Source organism: Thermobia domestica, chromosome 2 (assembly GCF_964235325.1).
Source record: "Thermobia domestica chromosome 2, izTheDome1.hap1.1, whole genome shotgun sequence".
Taxonomy (NCBI): domain Eukaryota; kingdom Metazoa; phylum Arthropoda; class Insecta; order Zygentoma; family Lepismatidae; genus Thermobia; species Thermobia domestica.
In genome coordinates this window covers 265,994,597-266,013,527 of record NC_137455.1, presented here as the reverse complement: position 1 = coordinate 266,013,527, position 18,931 = coordinate 265,994,597, and the positions used below count along the sequence as shown (strand labels likewise).

The window sequence follows — 18,931 nt, the reverse complement described above, 5'->3', positions numbered from 1 at the left end:
GAACAGTAATGCGTTCAGTGTTTGTAAGGTCTTCCACTGGGAATCGACCACGACCCTAGGCGCACCAAAGACGTACACCACTAGACAAACGTCAAGGGCTAAGCAAACTTTTAAATTATCAGATTTCAGGAAAGAAAGAAATATAAATTAAATCCTAGAACCACTGCTACACAGGGTGCGAAATACTGAGGATGGCCATTCCCATACTTTAAAATTTTGGAAGAAAATTCATCCTCAATAATTTACTGGAGAGATAAGGTGACATCGACACTGTCAGAAGTATACAAACTATTTACAGTAAATCTGTGCAGTTAGTGGACAACCTAGTGGATAAGCATTATCCCTAACCTTACATATATCAATAATTTTGGATGTTCAATATATGAAATCTTCATTTCAAAACTTTCCAGTGCAATTTTTTTTTACTTATTTATTTACTCCTATCTCTCCCCGATCATAACTGTTATGATTTCGCATCCTGCTGCTACATAATTGAAATAAATTATCCCTACATTCTACGCAATAACTGATATAAGGTTCCATGAAAACAATCAGCTTGTATTACAATGTTATTTATTGAACTTATTTACATATTTTGTGTTATTTCTAACTTATTTCCTTAATTGGGTTCCTCAACTTCAACGCTGTGACCTTCCACTACACGTTTTGAATTTCTTCGTTCTCTGCAAAATAACGATCATAAATACGTACTGAAAAACATGTAATTGATTGCACAGTTAAAAGAAAACATTCATATTGTTTACCTTATAAATACGTTCTCATTAAAATACATTATTATTCTTTGAAGTAAGTGCCACACAAGGCAACAGAGTCTGGCACTCGTTTCTCAGATCTGGTGATCCATGGCTTGGAAGCACTCCAAATATGATCTCTATAGCATTACGGTAGAATTTTTTATAGTGAATTAATATTCCCTAATCGAGCTCACCTATTCAGATGTTAGATTTGTAGTGTGACACTTCTTATTCAAAGTGTCTTGACTGTGTCAAATACAATATAATTCATCTTCCCATACTGAAAATTAATAAAGTAATTTTAAACACTACTATACACAAACATTACCCAAACACTCTTTCGGTTTAGCGGCATCCCTTATATTCTACATTTTACGTTTTACAGCCTTATTTGATTAAATTTTGACGATCACTCATAAGAAACACTTGAAAGGAAAGAATCGCGTTTGTTACAATTACAACATACTCTCCCACAGTCTGATATTAAGTCGTCTCGGGATCGCACGAATCTGTCTGGGTCATACAGGGTCAGGGATCTGACTACTTCGGGATCACGAGTCACGAAGTATGTTACTCGTTTCATCACTGGTACCACTGCATGGTATTTATTCACTTTACCTATTTCAATGTTCTAGTGCCAGTAAATTTTCAGTAAAGTTTTTTTTTAATTTCCTAGCTGAAAATGTGCATTGTTCTGTGAGAGCATCAATTGAGATAAATCCAGAAAATGTCATATTGACTCACTCGGTACTGTTGTATAAGCACGGCGTTACGAAAAACAAACGAAGTAATCACTGATATAAGAAATCACTGAGAGATGGAAGAACAAATATTTACTTATTTCTGTAATTTTCTCTCCATGCCTTGTATGAAATGCAATCTGATCTCACGATTCACAGGAAAGATAGGTCATAAGTGTGTGAACCTATACACCTTGTATTCTTCACGGAGCAACATAAATGGCAGATGATGACCTACAAGGCGTTATCCTGCGTCACGTACAACAGAACGCATGGGAAAGTGTAGAATTTACTAAAGTAGGCACCGTGTACACGGACAACTTCGTACCATTTTGCAACGAGTTTGGAACATACCTTAGAGGTTCAATGAAATATTTCTCTTTAAAAATAAAAAATAAAAAAGTTACTGGTGACTAACACGTAAAGAGGTGTTAAACAACAATTCACTGGAATTATTTGTGACAGTAAAACAAACGGATTTTAATCCTGAGCCTTACAGCGGAGGAATACATCTTTGCAACGTTTCATTCTTTCAAAACACAAGAATCACTGATAGGAAGACATGCATATTGCCTTCATCATACATATCAAATGAAGAAGGGATGACTCATTACCGTAAATGTAACACTAAGTTTATTTGACCCATATTCATGGAACGTCGTGTCGGAGTCATTAGCGTCGTTTCACAATTCATTATAGAGAAGTAATAAATACTCCTGCGACCTATCGACCTAGTTCTTTATATCCCATCTTTGAAAGCAGAAACATTTCTCAGTGTACATGGCACAAGGCAGGAAAATCACTTCATTTACTTCAATCCAGTCAAATTCTGAATGCATTTTAAGACCTATGTCTCCCTATTTATTTTCCTGTTAATTTGTTGTTGAGTGTTTACGCATACGCATACTTTGGCGTGCTCTATACTATTGAAATCTTTTTGTCTTTGGGGGAAAAAAACTACTCTTTTTTAATTTTTTTTTATTACTGCCACTGCTGAATGAAGTCTTTATCTTGTGGATAAAACATTAACCTTTATTTCTTGTTCAATTTTAGTGTTGATTACTTCTTTTTCATACTGAATGAAGTCTTATTTTCCCGAAAACTCGGGAATGTCTTTGTAAGAGAGAAATGTGCATTTACTATTATTTTGTCTTTTAACAAAATTTTCTAACTGCTGAAGTCTTTATCTTCTAGGAAAAAAAATCTGTTTCTTGATTAGTTTTAATGTTATTTTACTTCTTTTCTATCTCCTGAATGAAACCGTATCTTCTGAGAAGGAAAAAAAAAACTACAATACCATCTGTATCTTAATTAATTATAGTACTTTATTGCTTGTTTCTATACTAAACGAAATAATCTTATCGTCTGGAAGATACTGCAATTGGATATTTCTCTATTACAATGGCATTGCAGAGTTTTCCAGAATGTAAGATGGTTTCATTTAGTATAGAAAAGAAGTAATTAACTCTAATCAATCAAGAAAGAGGGTGGTATTGTAGTTTTTCTCTCATGAGATGAGTTCGTTCAGTAGATAGAAAAGATGTAAAATAACACTAAAATTAGTCAAGAAAAAAATAGGTTAGTTGCTTTCTGTTTTTCATGCAGCAGGTAGGAAATGTTTTTAGAAGGCAAATATAACAGTAAGTGCCTATCTCTCTATTACTCTGACATCGCAGTTTTCAAAAAATGAAATTTCCTGCAGTATAGAAAACAAGTAATCAACACCAAAATTAATCAAGGAATAAAAGTTATTCTTTAAAAAAAAAAAAAAAAGATTTCATTCAGCAGATAGGAGTAATCAAAAAATAAAATTAACAGAGGTACTTTCTTCCAGAAGACAAGAAAATAAAAATGTAAACAGTAATGAATCTCGATTTTAGTTAAAATTTCCATCCTCCGAGGAAAGTAACAGGCAAGTTGCTAAATTATAAGGGATAATAAAATAATAAATACATACAAAATAAACATTTCATCTCATTTCACTGTGTACTAATACATGAGTGCGTAAAAATGAACTCATCTCGCTATATAAAATACAAAGACCTAAGTGATTGAGTGACCGACAGATCTTTGCACAGGCCAAATCGCTTAAGATAGACAAGTTAAATATGGACAGTACATGGGATTTGTTACGTAGGATACCACTAAGGAAGGATTTTTGCAAACTCGACAGGAAGGGGAGGAAAATAATTGTGGGACGTATTTTTAAAATATGACCATATCTCCGAATTCCTTAAGGTTACAGACTTGAAATTTGATATTCGGATGTCTCATTTCAAATAATTTGACATATTTAAGCGGTTTTTGATATTTTAGTACAAAGGAAAAAAAGAAAAAAAAAGGTGAGAAAGAAAAGGAGTGAGGATTACAATTATTATAAAATGTCGATATCTCTAAATCTTTTAAGATTTGAAATATGGAAGTAACTTCTCATTTAAAATTATTACAAAAGCGTTTTATGATACATATCCTAAAAGGAAGAAAAAGGGAAGGATTACAATTATTATAATAAGATGTTCATATCTTGGGGTCCGGGAAAGTAAGAGGCATTGAAACGCTGTAAATCTCTTTTTCCTCCAAATCCACAGAATTCTATGCATATGATATTGATCTAGTGACCTATAGATGTGAGAAATGTAGTGAATACAAAACGTATATGTAGAGAAGAACGCGCCCATGGACTAAGTTGCAGATCCCTAGCTTATTTATTGATGGTAAGAACTTTCCGATCTCTCTCGTGATTGTAAGGAAAATAGGTAAAACTATACTTACCTACGCAAGTAGTCTAGGCTCCGCCTGCTGCAGCCAAACACCCAATACTTCCTTCACCGTTTCTTCTGTTGCGACGGTGTACATCTTACGAACAGCAGCTGAAAAGAAAGATAGAATTTCAAGCAAATACTAGCGATTTTTATTCTTTAAAAAAAAAAACTGTCATTTGAAATAAATTTCCCTCTTAAATAGCTTTACGGAATTATGGTATGGTTTCTAAACATGGATACCTAGAGCTGAAACTAATTCCTATATTATTTTTCAAGTCACCTAAGCTAAGCCCCTATTTTGTGATTTTTATGTAAGGGTACTATAGAAAGTTATCTTCCACCACACTTTTGGTATATTATATAATGGAAAAGTTACATTTTTCGATACAAGTGTAACAAGACTTTCTTCCGGTGCCCTTAGTGGTGATATGGTTTTGAGTCAACGTTTAAAGTCACCTTAAATAACACTACAAAACACATTAGGTTTTGGCTACCTTCGTTGCCACGAAAAATTGAAAGATAAAGACGACAGAAAGACGAAAGTTTGACTATTCGCCGTCTTGAGAGCCTGCAACTTTTCTCTTTTTATACTGGAATTATGGTAACTTCGAAAGCTATGTTCTTCTAGTGTTTTATCTGCGTTCCAGTGTTAGACAAAGAGCTCTGAAATTTTGCACCTTTAAAATATCGGCAGGGGAGACAGTTTGGCATACTATGTAATACTACCAGACTAACAGTGTTGCCAACCCAACAAAGTTATATTCGTGTGGTAGACAGTATCAAATTTACAGGTATACACGAAAAGTCTGGTGCAAAATTATACTTCACAGTAGTGATTCCTACACTGTACTTCAATTTAAATTCGTTGACACTATTGACTTTATTTAGCCCTGGAATCATTCCTACCTTGGAATTTTATTTGGTTTTAGATTTTCCGTACACCTTAGAAATTCTTTTGAATGCTTTTCAAAGCAAAGATTTGTTTAAATATGTACTTTGCCAGTAAAGCTTTGTTTACAACATAGAGTGTTGGATCAGTTATTGAATTTCCTATACATTCTACACAGATGTTATATTCACCCAGTAAGGGTGAACACATTTACATATTTTACTACTTGACAGTACAAGAATCCTAAAGTACTCAAAGCATACTTTATTCATGAAGAATTACTTCTGATTGCTTGGGACATACTAATATGAGAACACACGTCCAGTACGAGAGAAGTAAGACTTAATAATTAGCAAACTGGAATTTTGTATGGTTACTAGCATAAATAAATAAATGAAGTTAAATATTTCAGTACAACTTTTCAAATCAACTTACTGTTGATCTTATTGTACATTTGGTTGGACCCAAAGGTGTGCTTTTTTGCTTCATGATCCTTGGTTTCCTGCCAGAGTAGGAGAATTCCATTGCGAGTTTGTCGCACAAAGTTCTTCTGATTGCATTGTGAGCGAAACCTTTTAAAATCCTTACCACCAATTGACAGTAATACTTTTACCTGAAAGAAAGGAAAGTATTTAGATCTAATGCATGCTGAAATCAAAAAGAAAAACAATATATATAAGGGTCCGTATTGTTATGTTTTTCTACCAGTGGAAAAAAAAAAACAAAGCATGAATGAAACTAGATTAATTTTTAGATACCGTAATGTGAAGTGTGAAAAAAAAAGGCGTGGGGTTCTGAGTTTCACGGAAGGCCGTATCAAATGGGCTACGTGACTAACAAAAACTGTTTGCCTGGGATTTATTTGGTAACTTTCAGCTTTATATCGGAATAGCGGTTATTTAAAAGGACCATTGTCCGTTTGAATTAGAAAAAAATACTATATATATATATATATATATATATATATATATATATATATGTGTGTGTGTGTGTGTGTGTGTTTGTGTGTGTGTATGTATATGGAAATTACATACACTTCCAAAAGTAACAAGTAACAGTGGGTTAATCAGTGCTGCCAACAAGTAGTGTCAGAAAATAGCTAAATGACGCACAAAAACTAGCTAAAAATGGCTCAACTTACCTTAACTTATAGGTAACAGAATTTAGGAATAAAGAAACTAAATATTTGGTACTTTAAGTCTACTAGTTTACAAAGATGTTCTAATATTATTTATCTTTTGATATCCTCAAATCAAACAGTTTCACAATACAATTTGTTCCTTCATTGACTAGAAGTAATAAAATCTCTTGAATTATTTTCAACTTCTAATGCTGGGTATGGCTTGATAACACTATTGATCTATCACAAAAATATATACATGCACATGCACGCATCTCAACAAGAAAAACTCCACCCAAACTAAAAATACACTAGAAACTAATCAAACAAATTGACTATGGAGAAACCAGATCCAGGAATCCCAATTTATCGTGACGGATAGGTGAGACTGATAAAAGATATCTAATTTACTGTGACAATGTAAGTGCTGTTGTAAACAAAGGAATTAGAAAAATACCAAGATAAACTACTTTTTTTTAGGTTTTTCATATTTTCTAAAAAAAAAAAAATTGACTGCAAAAGATTTAATTGCCGCTATATTAGCAAGTATGAATGGCAAGTTGACCAAAATTATAGTCCATAGCTAATGCACATGATAATGGCTAAATTGGCAAAAATGGAGTTGATGCTAACATTTAGTCAAAAGAGAGATGTTCCAAAAAGACGTAAATTAAAAGATATAACAAAGATTTGAAACCTGCTTCATAACTTGTACAGGTTTGATAGGATACTTACATATTTCTTTCCGAAGTTAGGTTCTTCAAGCTTTCTCTCAAATGTTTGAAAATCATTGAACGTTCGCAGAGGCAGAAGGCCAAGAAGTTCGGATTCTTCGTTTATGGACTCTGCTTTCACACTCACACCATTACTTAGAAGTGTGTCAACCTTCTTCTCGACGGAAGATACTCTTTCACTAAGGTCAGCTAAAGTAGATTGCATTTGGCCAAATACCATTCTGATATCTGCAATAAATTTTAGGAAATATTGTTTTGAAGGTGTTAATATAACTAGAAAATATATTATTTCACAAACCATTGAAACAATTAAATGTACATTCATGTTCAAAATGATTGTCGCATATCTATAACTGTCTTCTTGTGGAAAATTTTATAGGGAAAGAATTATAAGCACGTAAATTAGAATGAGTAAAACAAATGGACAAGAAAGTTTTATTTTCGTTTTATTGTTCTTATTTACTGCTCTTTTGACATGAAATTTGCCACATACATGTCTTTGCCGATTATGCACATACCAACATTATAAGAAATACAGGGCGAATTCGTTATCAAATTTTATTCCTACAAGAACATATTTATAGACATGCGACAATAATTTTGGACATGGGTGTACGTTTGTGGTGGAGAAACACCGTGTGCGTAGATTTTCTCAGGGTTCTACCGTTCCCCTCCACTTTCTTCAATCCATTATTTAATTCATTCTCATCATCACCGTCTCCTTTAGGCTGCCCCGCATAACCGTGGGACAAAACTCAAAGATTTTATTTAAATATGAGTTCGCTGTTCATTTAATCAGAAATCTTGGGGGGAAAAGTGGGGAACAATTAGGAAGACGTGTGTAGAAGACCACTATGTTGCAGAATTATGACCAGGTCATTAGAGTATGACGTCATTCATCAGCACTGCGGAAGGAAAGGGTTGATTGCTCAGAGGTAGAACGTTGCCTTTTGGTGCGACGGATCTTTGGTTCAATCTCCGGCCTTATGAGTTTATGATGGACAATATCATATTCGTGAGGGTTTTCCCGTTCTCATGCCACTAATTCCTTCATAATCATTCACTATCATTAGTCATCCGTGTATCTTAACATTAACCCTAGGAAGACTAAACTATAATTGGTCACGTGAAAGACTAAGGGGGGTCAATTTTGCTCGTGGTTGTAAATTCCAATTTGAACCCTACTAATGTATTTTAAAGTTATTTAATGACTGCTTCTAATAAATGTGAGTTGTAAAATTATTTTAAGACTTGTGAAATTTTATTTTAATAGGAAATATTACAAGTCCCAGTACAGACTACTACCGCATTTGGTTAGCAGACATGAAGTAGCTTGAAATACATTAGCCTGTGTAGACAAGTTACTATACTAAACCTGAGAGTATTACGTTTGCTCAATGTATAAAAGTAGATTATGTTAATTTAGTAATCCATTCAAAGAATAGATAAGTTTACATGATCCTTTCAAAGTAAAACTGTACTCCTCTTAACATTTCTAAGTTGCTAAAAAAATGTACTTAGTCTCCTGCGCTTAAAAAAAAACTACCACAATAATGTGCTTTCTAATAAAACTAAATTTAAGTTTAGATTACAGAAGAAAATACAAAAAAATTCAAACGTTGTAAAATTCATTTGTTCGGGCAAAGAGAAAAAGAAAGTGCGGGCAAATTTGACCCACCTTCGTCTTTCTATGGTTAAGGACATAACAGCGGGGTTATGAAGAACGGGACCTACAGCTTAAAGTGAGATCCGAACCACTACTCAGTTTGCACTCGAGAGATATTGTTCTTCATTTGAACTCGAAACCAGAATCCCTTGATAACAAAAGCGATAAATCCACAGACCCATCATCCACGGAGGTCAACTGATAGAAATACGTTGCAGTGATCTTGCATACTTGTGAATATTTTAGGAGCCACTTAAGAACCAAAAGGGAAAGAACTGCAAAATGGAATCACTCTATAGTTATACACATTAAATCAATGGACAATTTTAAAAGACTATATAGTACAGAAGATCTAATTTAGTCAGTCAGAAATATAGGCTTAATTTAATTTGCTAATCAATACAGGAAGTGACTAATAGTTCTGGACCATTCATACTATCTTTCTAAATAAAACTTTTTATTATTATTATTATTAACAACAGTCAAACCTAATGGAAATCTCTGTTTCGTCGATCTACTTTCCAATGTTATAAATTTAGACACTTAATCAGCTTCTGTGGAAAAGTTTTGTTGACCGTCCGCTAGTGTGGCAGCGCACTACAGGCAGTTCGGCGGGAACTCCAAACTTGATAAAATAAAATCACAATTAAAGAGACAAGTTAAAAAAGTATTTTTCACGAATCCAACCCCCACTCAACTTGTGGACTATCATGCCTCCGACAAGGAAAATTCAAGCTTAACCAATGCTGAAGGAGTAGACTGCTGAATAATTTATGATGTAATGGCAAATCATTTGCAGAACTAGTTGACCTATGACCTCTAGTTTGAGCGAGTTGCGTTCATTTCTCGAGGTTGCGACCCTGTTCAATCGAATCATCAGCCTCAAATTACCTTTACTCTTAAAAAAAGGGGGCAACGGTTACTCCACTTTAATCTAAGGTAAACGTATTTAAAAAAAAAAAAAAAAAACTGGTGTAAAGCAAACATTCCGGTTTAAGTGAAAAAAAGTTTAAAAAAAACACGGTTTTGGCCAATCCTGAAAAATAGCGTTATTTCTTTATTACATCCGTTCAGATTGCAAATATTTTTCTGAGATTTTAGATCCAGACTTCATTCACCTGGTAGAAAAAAAAAGTAAACAAAAGCACTAAAATCAATTAAGAGACAGAAGTTACTGTTTTTAGAGGATAAAAAGATAAAAATGTAAGCAACGAAAAACCTAGTTTTCTTCAAACTTACACCCTCGACTTCTTACCTAACAAACTTCAAACTGATATGCCAACTTATTTTCGCGTAATAATCCATTTTTAATTATTATTAATATCTAATAAGTAATTTTTCGAAATTCATCGTTCTTTTACCGTAAACCCAAAAGTCCATACCCGATCGAACCTTTCCTTGCTCTTATTGTAAAGCGATGAAATGAGTGATATCACTTAATCTAAGATTGATGAAGTATACCTTAGAATAAGTAATTGTTACTAAATAAAGTCGGACATAAGTATTTATATTCTTCAATTTTGCCCCAACCTCCGAATAAATATGGAAGAACATAAGGAACGAAAGATAAGCATGATGCATTCTAAAATGAGTGAAATGTCCAGGCTTGCTTGCTGCATTTAAATATCATCCGTACCGATTCTTGGGGAAGCCACATCAGTTAAAATTTTTAGTGTATCGGTGAAAGCTAAAACAAGAAAGCTTAGGAATTTATTAATTAATAGCAGTTTTCTCCTCGATTGTAGAGATAAAACGTAATTTTCATTACTTTAGCGGACGGCTCTCCAAATTTAAAGCGATTTTGTTGATTTTTTCACTAGATTTGAGGCACTACTTTACAAACACTTCACGAACCACAGCTGAGCGAGCGGAGAGGATTAGAAGCCCCGTAGGACTCGTTTTTTCCCCTTATCTTTTAAGTTACACACGATTGGCAATGCAGCCATTGTAGACTGTCATTTTCCAAAACTTAACATACAAATACTGTCATTTCGTTCCTTGCTTGTATTCAACCGCCTTCCGCCCTGGCAAATAGCTCCACCATAACATACATACTTTCCCATGTATACTCATTTGCACATACAATTTATTGAGTTTAAAACACTTACATTATCATTTAACTACCATCATTATTAATATGGGGTTAACTTTAGCAGATGGCTCTACCTAATTAAATAAATTATTTTAATGTGTTTAGACTTAATAAATCGTATCTGTTATATAGAATCCTACGAAATGGAAAATTAAGTATGTTATGGTGGATCTAATTGACAAGGCGGTAGGCAGACGAATACAAGCAAGGAATGAGATGGCAGTAAGTACATATGAAGCTTTGGAAAATGACCGTCTGCAATGGTTGCAATGCCAAACGCGTGTAACTTAAAAAGTAGGGGGGGAAAAACGAGCCCTGCGGGGCATCTATTCCCCTTCGTTCGCTCAGCTATGCTACGTAAAGTGTTATGTAACGGCATATTTTTTGAACTGGGGGTGGCAATATTTTGCTTAAATTTTGTACTTTCTTGGTATATATTTTGTATTTTTTTAATGGTTTAGGTAGGTTAAGTTAGTTTGGGTTAGGCTGGGTTAAGATACTTGGGCATTACTCGAGCAGATGGTTCTACCAAATGTTCACACATTGCATTTCCCGGTTCCTTTTTGTAGAATATCCACTAAATGAGAAGCTAGTGCATAAACCACGAACCAACTTGTGCTAGGTGGCCACAAAAAAAGCACGAATGCCATCTAACCGAGTCAGGACAGGAGTGTAGCTGGGAGTCCCGAGCGGAGCGAGGGGATGCGTCCGTAGAGAGCAGGCGTGTCAGCGACGGAGGACATGCACATAAACGAGGAAAGTGGAAAAATACATAAAATATCTGCAATAATTTTTACATGGTGATTTTACCTGAATTCGTACTTTCTTCCTATATTTTCTGTTTTTGATGATTTAGGTTAGGTTTGGTTAGTTATGTTAGTAATTACGGTTACGTAACACCAACTCATTTCTCCTGTAAACACGGTGGTTTTACCTGATTTTGGCCCCCAAGTTCCAAAATTCTCTATATGTAACAGTATTATCTCAAATCTAGTGAAAAATGACCATAAAATCGATATAAATATGGTACAGCCGTCTGCTAAAGCAATGCCTTAACAGTTATCAAGTATTCCACCTATAAATTTTTAATATGATAAAGCCGTCTGCTGAAGTTAACGCTCTAATTTTTGTACTGATATTCAGGGGTGCCCGAGGAAAATTTTCTAGGGAGGGGCCCATCTCCATGGTTGCTATATTACGCCTGGTATTTAATATACATGATTTCCTATATTACGTCTACATTTTCGTAAGCCAAAGGGGGCCCGGGCCCCACCCCCTCCCCTTCGGGCGCCTATCCTGATTCTAATTGTCAAGAGCCATCACTGACTTTAAAGAATCCAATGGTTAAATATGGTATACATTATACGGATGAACACACTTAAAAAAAAGAAAACAACATAAAAGGTATAAACATAAAATTCCATCCATATTTGAAAAGTAATACTATCCTAAAAGCGCTCAGCGCACTAGTCTAAAATAAAAATCACCTTTTTTATTTTGTAACTAAAACTAAAGTAGGGCTTACTATTACATTTCATACACATAGCTTACCTTTGTTTACCTTTTGGAAGAAATCAAGCGCCAAATCTCAGACTACTCACCAATCCTACAGATGGCTCCATTTGCTAAACAATCGACAAACGTCAAGCGTTTTGAATCTAGCTTGAAATAGGCTTAGTAGAAAGTTGATAAATTCAAGCTTCTTTTCAAGTTAAAAACAAGCTAAAATAAACGTTGATTGTCGCTTGTCGCATTCAAGCTTCTTTTCAAGTTAAAAACAAGCTAAAATAAACGTTGATTGTCGCTTGTCGCATCAACTGTACATTGCTAAGCCAAAATCAAGGGAAAGCGACCCTTGATTTAAGCTTACATGCTATCTGGGCTCTCTCTCTCTCTCTCTCGCTCTCTTTATTATATCTACTTATTTATAAATGTTGCAGAATGTAAATCTATAAAAGTAGTAAAGCTATGAGAAAACCGTCTTATGCGTATTAAACTGACGAAATCTAATATTGTAAGATCAAAGGTGGATTCTGAGGGAAGAACGCATTTTAATTTTTGAAACATTCTTGAAATGAAGAATCGTTAGATTTTTACTTCATGAAACTTTTTAAGACAATATTTATTACCAATAAATTCTACGGCTAAACAACGATGTAGGAATAAGTGAAGTATGTTTCTATGAATCGGAAAACATTCATGACTTTTAATAAATTGAAGTTTTAAATAATAGAATGGGATATTTGTACTCTACGAACTCATGTTCTATGCACTTTGCATACACATACACACACACACACAGAGAGAGAGAGAGAGAGAGAGAGAGAGGGAGAGAGAGAGAGAGAGGAGTTAAATTGAGTTAATTTTGAGTTTAACGTCTCTTTCAGCAGACGGGACCAACTGGTTAACATGAAATCCGAACTACATGAGCTCCCGCTGGGAATCGTAGCCAAGTCTTCCATGCCAAAGGGTTCAGCAGACGGGACCAACTGGTTAACATGAAATCCGAACTACATGAGCTCCCGCTGGGAATCGTAGCCAGGTCTTCCATGCCAAAGGGTTCAGCAGACGGGACCAACTGGTTAACATGAAATCCGAACTACATGAGCTCCCGCTGGGAATCGTAGCCAGGTATTCCATGCCAAAGGGGTGTATTCTAACCGCTTAGCAACGAAGGAGCTCGCAGATGAAGAGAGAGAGAGAAACACTGTGTAAAAGTTTACTTCCCAACTTGAAATATTAGAAAATTTTCCGGTTCCCGAAAGCTAATTGGAAAATTATAATTTGTTGCTGACTAACTTTCCTCTACAGAAATTCAATTTTGAAGCTGAATGTGCAGTTAAATATAGTGGAAAATTTTCCACCTAACATCACTATACATAATATCCAAAATTGTCGGGCTTAGGAGAAGTTTTTTCCCCCCCACTTGTTTCTACATCGTGATTAAAATTTTCCGATCTACGAAAATTCCTTTCACTTGTTTCTACAGAGCAATAAAACTTTCCGATTCACAAAAAGTTGTTTTACTTTTTGCTTCAAAATGATGAAAATTTTCCGACTCATAAAAAGTTCTTCAATTTTTCCATGTAAGACACAAAAAATTTCTATTCATGAAAAATTGTTTAACTTGTTCGTACATACTACCGAAAATTGTCTGAGCCATGAAAATTTTCAGATTCTTTAAACGATCTTTCACTTTTTTACATTTCTGTACATGAATTCAACCAATTTTATGATTGCTGAGGAATTGTTACTGGATTACTGATATTTTTTAGAACGGAAAATTTTCCGGAAAAATATAGCGGAAAATTTTCCGAAATGAAAAATTTTCCACCTCACATCACTAGACAATAGTCACAATAATTGAATCGACTTCAGGAGATAAATACCCAAAAAGTTTGTCCAAAGACAAGTTGAATCAATAATTAGAGAAAAATCCGTGCACTATAGTGGTATATTGTTTGTTTCATTGTTTGAAACACGTGTACTCTGTACAATTAATAGACCCTAAAATATAATAATAATAATAATAATAATAATAATAATAATAATAATAATAATAATAATAATAATAATAATAATAATAAAAGAGTGCGGGATATCCTCTGTAAATATAAGCTATACAAATTGTCTTTGGACAAAGTATGAATTCTTGAATGAACTTTTCAAGTTGCTTCGACTATTGTGAGTATTGTCGCTGCCTACAGAATAAATTGAAAAGATAGTGAGAAACGAAAATCTCATACATAACTAATTCCAGTCTTGCGCACACTAGAAGTGAGCGTAGGTTTTTATTTCCCTGTCAAATTGAAGAAATTTTCCACTTTTAAGATACGTTTAAGTCTGGAAGAAAACACACGCCATATTCGAAGAAAGGGTACATTTATTCGAAAATAACCGTGGATGCTTTCCTAATATTGAAGATGAATTATTTCTTAAGTCTTGACAGACTTCAAGTTCTTACCAACGGGCACTGGCGTCTCTGGCATGTAAAATTTGGGGGGGGGGGACATCGAAGAAAGTTTATTTGTTATTCTGTCGTTAGTAAATAAATTAAATTAGAATGAAATATTGAATACTTTGTACTTCAAAATATTGGGGGGGGACGCGACCCCCTCGTCCCCCCGCCAGAGACGCCTATGCCAACGGGTCCCATCGAGAGCCTGAAAAAACAAAAGTACTCGCCATAATTCATGAAATTCGTGTATTTTTAAAGGATAGTGATGATTAAATATTTATTTGAAAGAAAAGGTAAACTTAGCTCTTCTCTTTAACTATTTTCAGTCCAAAGTAGTAAGCTCCATTGAGAAGTCTTTAAAAAAGAAAAAAAACGCGTTTTTTATTCTTGAGCGACAATATGAGCAAAGAAAATGTCATGATCGTAGAAAAAAATGAAACTCGAGATTTCAATTGATTTACAAATTTATGGACCCTAAATGCCGAAAGTTGTTTTTGCATGTCCATCTGTCCGTTCGTCTCGTTGTACGTACACTCGAATAGAGCCCATATCATTCCACGTATTCACAGAAAATTTACAACTTACGTTGTTTATAAGATTCTACAGATCTTTTTTTGTTTGTTTGTTTTCTTACTACCAAAAATAAGGTTAATTTATGGAAGGTAAAAATAGAAAAATGTCAATTTCTCGAATATGTTTATACACGGATAAGTCATAAGTCTTGCAATATTTGCACACTCAAACATCAGGCGTGTGTATATGTCGTGATAGACCACAAGTACCGGTCAAACTGGTCCTAGAGGTATTGCTGCAAGCCAACTATCCGTCAGCATCTTCACTCCGTTTTTTGTGGCAGTGACGATAAGTGGTCAACCACATCTGATAGGTGAACTATTACTGTATGAGTTCGAACTCTAGCACAACGCTGCGGCAATAACTCAAAACATTTCTCATGCGAAAGAGAAAGATGTAGTGAACCACAGCACAGCATCTCCTTGGTTCCAGAAATTTCATGCAGGTTGTAAAAATGTCCATCAGCCAAGCTCAGACGCCATAATGATCGCAGATTCTGAGGACACGCAATTGAGGAAATCCACCAACACACGACGATTGTCAAGTTAACTCAGCATGTCTCAGTCTACTGTATGTGTTACCTTTACGAACTTGGGAAAACCATAAGGAGCTCCAGCATTGTGCTATATGTGTTGACCTTCATTCAGGTCCTGAGGATAGTGGATATGTGCCGACACCTGCTGCTAAGCAAAATCCATGTAATGTATGTTTTCTGGAATGGATTGTCACATGCGACGAAAAGCGAACGTTCTTTTTTGGAAATCTGAATATACAAAACAGTGATTGAGAAAGGGCCAACTTCCAAAGGAGGTCGTCAAACAGAACAGATACGAGCTCATACTCTGTATGTAGTGGAACTACAAGGGTGGGGGTGGGGGTGGGGGGTAATTCACTTCAAGTTCGTTCCTAACCATCGTGCCGACTTTATTCCAAGCAGCTGGAGCGAATGTATGCTGCATTATGCCAAAAATATGCTGCATTGGTTAACTAAAGGTCCGCCCTGCTGCAACAAGATAACGTTACACCATACTCGGCTCGAAAACCGCAACAATAATTTCAGGAACTTCGAATAATGTCATCGAACTGATTCCACACCCAGCATATAATCCTGGCCTTGCCTCATCGGATTACTAGCTATTCCTGTCCATGGCGCACTTCTCGAGATCACAATGCTTCACTAACCAGCAGAGGTGGAAGCAGCAGTGACGGACTTCCTTGCTTCCACAGATAAGAAACTGAGAACAAGGTTCCTGCAGACAGTCCAACACGAGGCGCTATACTCTGAATGTTAACCTCTTTTTCATTGTACTGTAATAAATATAGGTATGTTATGTACCAAAATATTGCAAGACTTATGACTTATCCTTGCAACTCATACATCAATATTTCACTAACAATCCTATATTCATTTTTGTGGGAAAAACCCATAGGGGATATTTATTTTCCGGGACAACTTCTTCCCGGAGGGTTTCCACAAAAATGACTAACGCGATTTTTGTTCGAACTTCATAAATAAACATGTCATTAACAACTCTACACCATGGAATAAGTCATTTGATCTTTTAAGAGTAAACAAGAGGCAGTTCACTTTTTTTTTTAAATTTTTTTATTTTTTTTTTTAAGGAAAATTCTCTCAAAAGAAACTATGGACAATTTGCTTAAATTTCACAAATAAATATTTCATTTATAACCGTACAATGTGGCGTACGTTAATTTTTCATGAAAAAGTCCATAAGAGGTAGTTCACTCTTGAAGTTTTTCAGGAGATTTTTTTCAGGCGATTTTGTTAATTCTCCATAAATAAATATTTCGTGAATCGTCATAACATACTATGAGTCATTTCTCGTTTTTGAAAGTCCACTAGAAACGGTTTATTCTGTGGTTGAGTTCTTGTCAAACAATTTTTGCTTAAATTTCATAAATAAATATTTCATTACTAACCCTAAAGGATTACATATAATTTCTCATTTAAAAATCTATACATGGAGTACTCTCTGGAATGAGGTTCTTCGGAGGATGTTTTAAGAAAATGCTTCTTTTATTTTGTTTATGCTTCACAAATAAATGTTTCAGAAAGGACTGCGGCACGATGTGATTTAATTTAAGAAATGGAACGAGAGTTTTGTTCAGTGGTCTATATCTTTTATTTAAAGATGAAGTTACCCGTTGTCCCTGTATGATTTCAGCTCCAAGTAGAGTTATTATTTAAGTTTTAAAGTAAATACGCGCGGTTTGATGAAAATCGGGACGTTTCTATAAAGAAAGTATCGCTTTTGGGAATCTCTCATAAATGCGTTGAATGTTCGATTCCAAAGATTTAAGAAACAAACATTGGTATAACATACTATGTAGTTTGACAGTTCTGACTTGTGGAAGTGAAAATGATGACTGTATTTGGGTTATGAATTACTAAGAAGGGCTATTCAGTTTTGGTTTTAAATGAGAACCAAAGGTAATATTACTTTTGTTTCGTAGTCTTTTGTGTACGCAAAATTGACTAAATTAGTTAATTTTGAAAATTACTTAAGCTACGCCCACTGAAAATATCCACGCACCTTGTTTCTTCGGAAATGACGTAAAAACCGTCAAAAGTGTCGGAACTAGAAGGGCACGCCTGTATATACAAGATACAGCAAATTAAAAAGATGAATATTGGTATAAATGACGGTAATAATGAGTCAGATAACAAGTTGCCTAAACATAGCTATAAATAAATAAATATTGTATTGTTCCACTTTGTACAAACAGCACTACTCCTATACCTAACAAAAAAGTTGTACATTTAAGAAGATAGCACAACAATAAGATTTAGCAGCAAATAGTGCTACACGTATATGTATGAGTGCTCAACAACGTCTGATACGTGAACTGTTACTGTGTCGAACTTGGGCGTAATCTTACGGCAGCAACCTAGAACATTTATCATGCAAAGGGGAAGGTGCAGTGAACTACAGCACAGCATCTGCTCGTTTCCAGAAATTTCGTGCAGGTTGTAAAAATAGGAGCCCACCCGCTCCAATGCAACAGACCCTGAGGTCATACGACAATGCCATTGAGGAAAATTCACCCATCAGCACATGATGATTGCCAACCAACTTGGTAGTCCAAGTCCATTGTAGTTCGCCACCTTCACGAACTCGGAAAAGCCTTCAGGTGCTCCAGTATTGTGCCACATGAGTTCGCCCCAGCTCAGACTCAGAGGAGAAAGAATGTGTGCCGACGACTGCTGCAAAATCCACGCGATGAACGTTTCCTGGAAAGAATTGTCACACGCGACGAAAACTGGGTGTTTTTCCGAAATCCGAATATGCAAAAACAGTAGATGAGCACAGGCCAAGTTTCAAGCAGGGCCGTTTCAAGTATAAAGTCATGCTGTGTGTGTGGTGGAACTATGAATGAATAATTCACTTCAAGTTCGTTCTTTACAGTCGTATGAAGAAAGAAGAAAAAAAGTAGTCGAAATCTAACTAGTTTACTCAGTTACACCCGAAAATAGTAAATTACGCCCATACATGCAGTAAAACCATCCTATTTCATGGAAACTTTTAGCTCTCTACAGGGCCGGCCTTAAGCCTATTGCTCCCAATCGGGCCCCGCACTAGTGCCGTCTACTCTACTATCCAGTCTAACCTACTCTCCAGT

The 18,931-nt window shown here is 35.2% G+C and overlaps 1 protein-coding gene across 2 annotated transcripts; it reads right to left on the bottom strand.

Moving 5' to 3' along the window:
- Positions 1-251: 251 nt before the first annotated feature.
- LOC145678477 (uncharacterized) lies at positions 252-12,370 on the bottom strand. Of its 2 annotated transcripts, XM_081748659.1 has the most exons (5): positions 12,310-12,370; positions 7,002-7,228; positions 5,582-5,759; positions 4,268-4,365; positions 252-683 (listed from the first exon to the last, which is right to left on the bottom strand). In XM_081748659.1, the coding sequence occupies exons 2-4, from the start codon at positions 7,218-7,220 to the stop codon at positions 4,268-4,270; spliced, it is 495 nt and encodes a 164-aa protein (XP_081604785.1). In that variant the 5' UTR covers positions 7,221-7,228; positions 12,310-12,370; the 3' UTR covers positions 252-683. The 2 variants fall into 2 exon arrangements, with proteins under 2 accessions (XP_081604785.1, XP_081604784.1); XM_081748658.1 differs by lacking the exon at positions 12,310-12,370 and having other exon boundaries at positions 7,002-11,977.
- Between the last annotated feature and the right edge of the window lie 6,561 nt (positions 12,371-18,931).

Excerpts from the sequence above, each read along its gene's own strand:
- LOC145678477 (XM_081748658.1), bottom strand. The coding sequence starts at position 7,325 with ATGAATGTACATTTAATTGTTTCAATGGTTTGTGAAATAATATATTTT. Across the intron at positions 5,760-7,001 it reads CTAACTTCGGAAAGAAATAT|GTAAAAGTATTACTGTCAAT; the intron begins GTAAGTATCCTA and ends CCTTTCTTTCAG. Across the intron at positions 4,366-5,581 it reads AATGTACAATAAGATCAACA|CTGCTGTTCGTAAGATGTAC; the intron begins GTAAGTTGATTT and ends CTTTCTTTTCAG.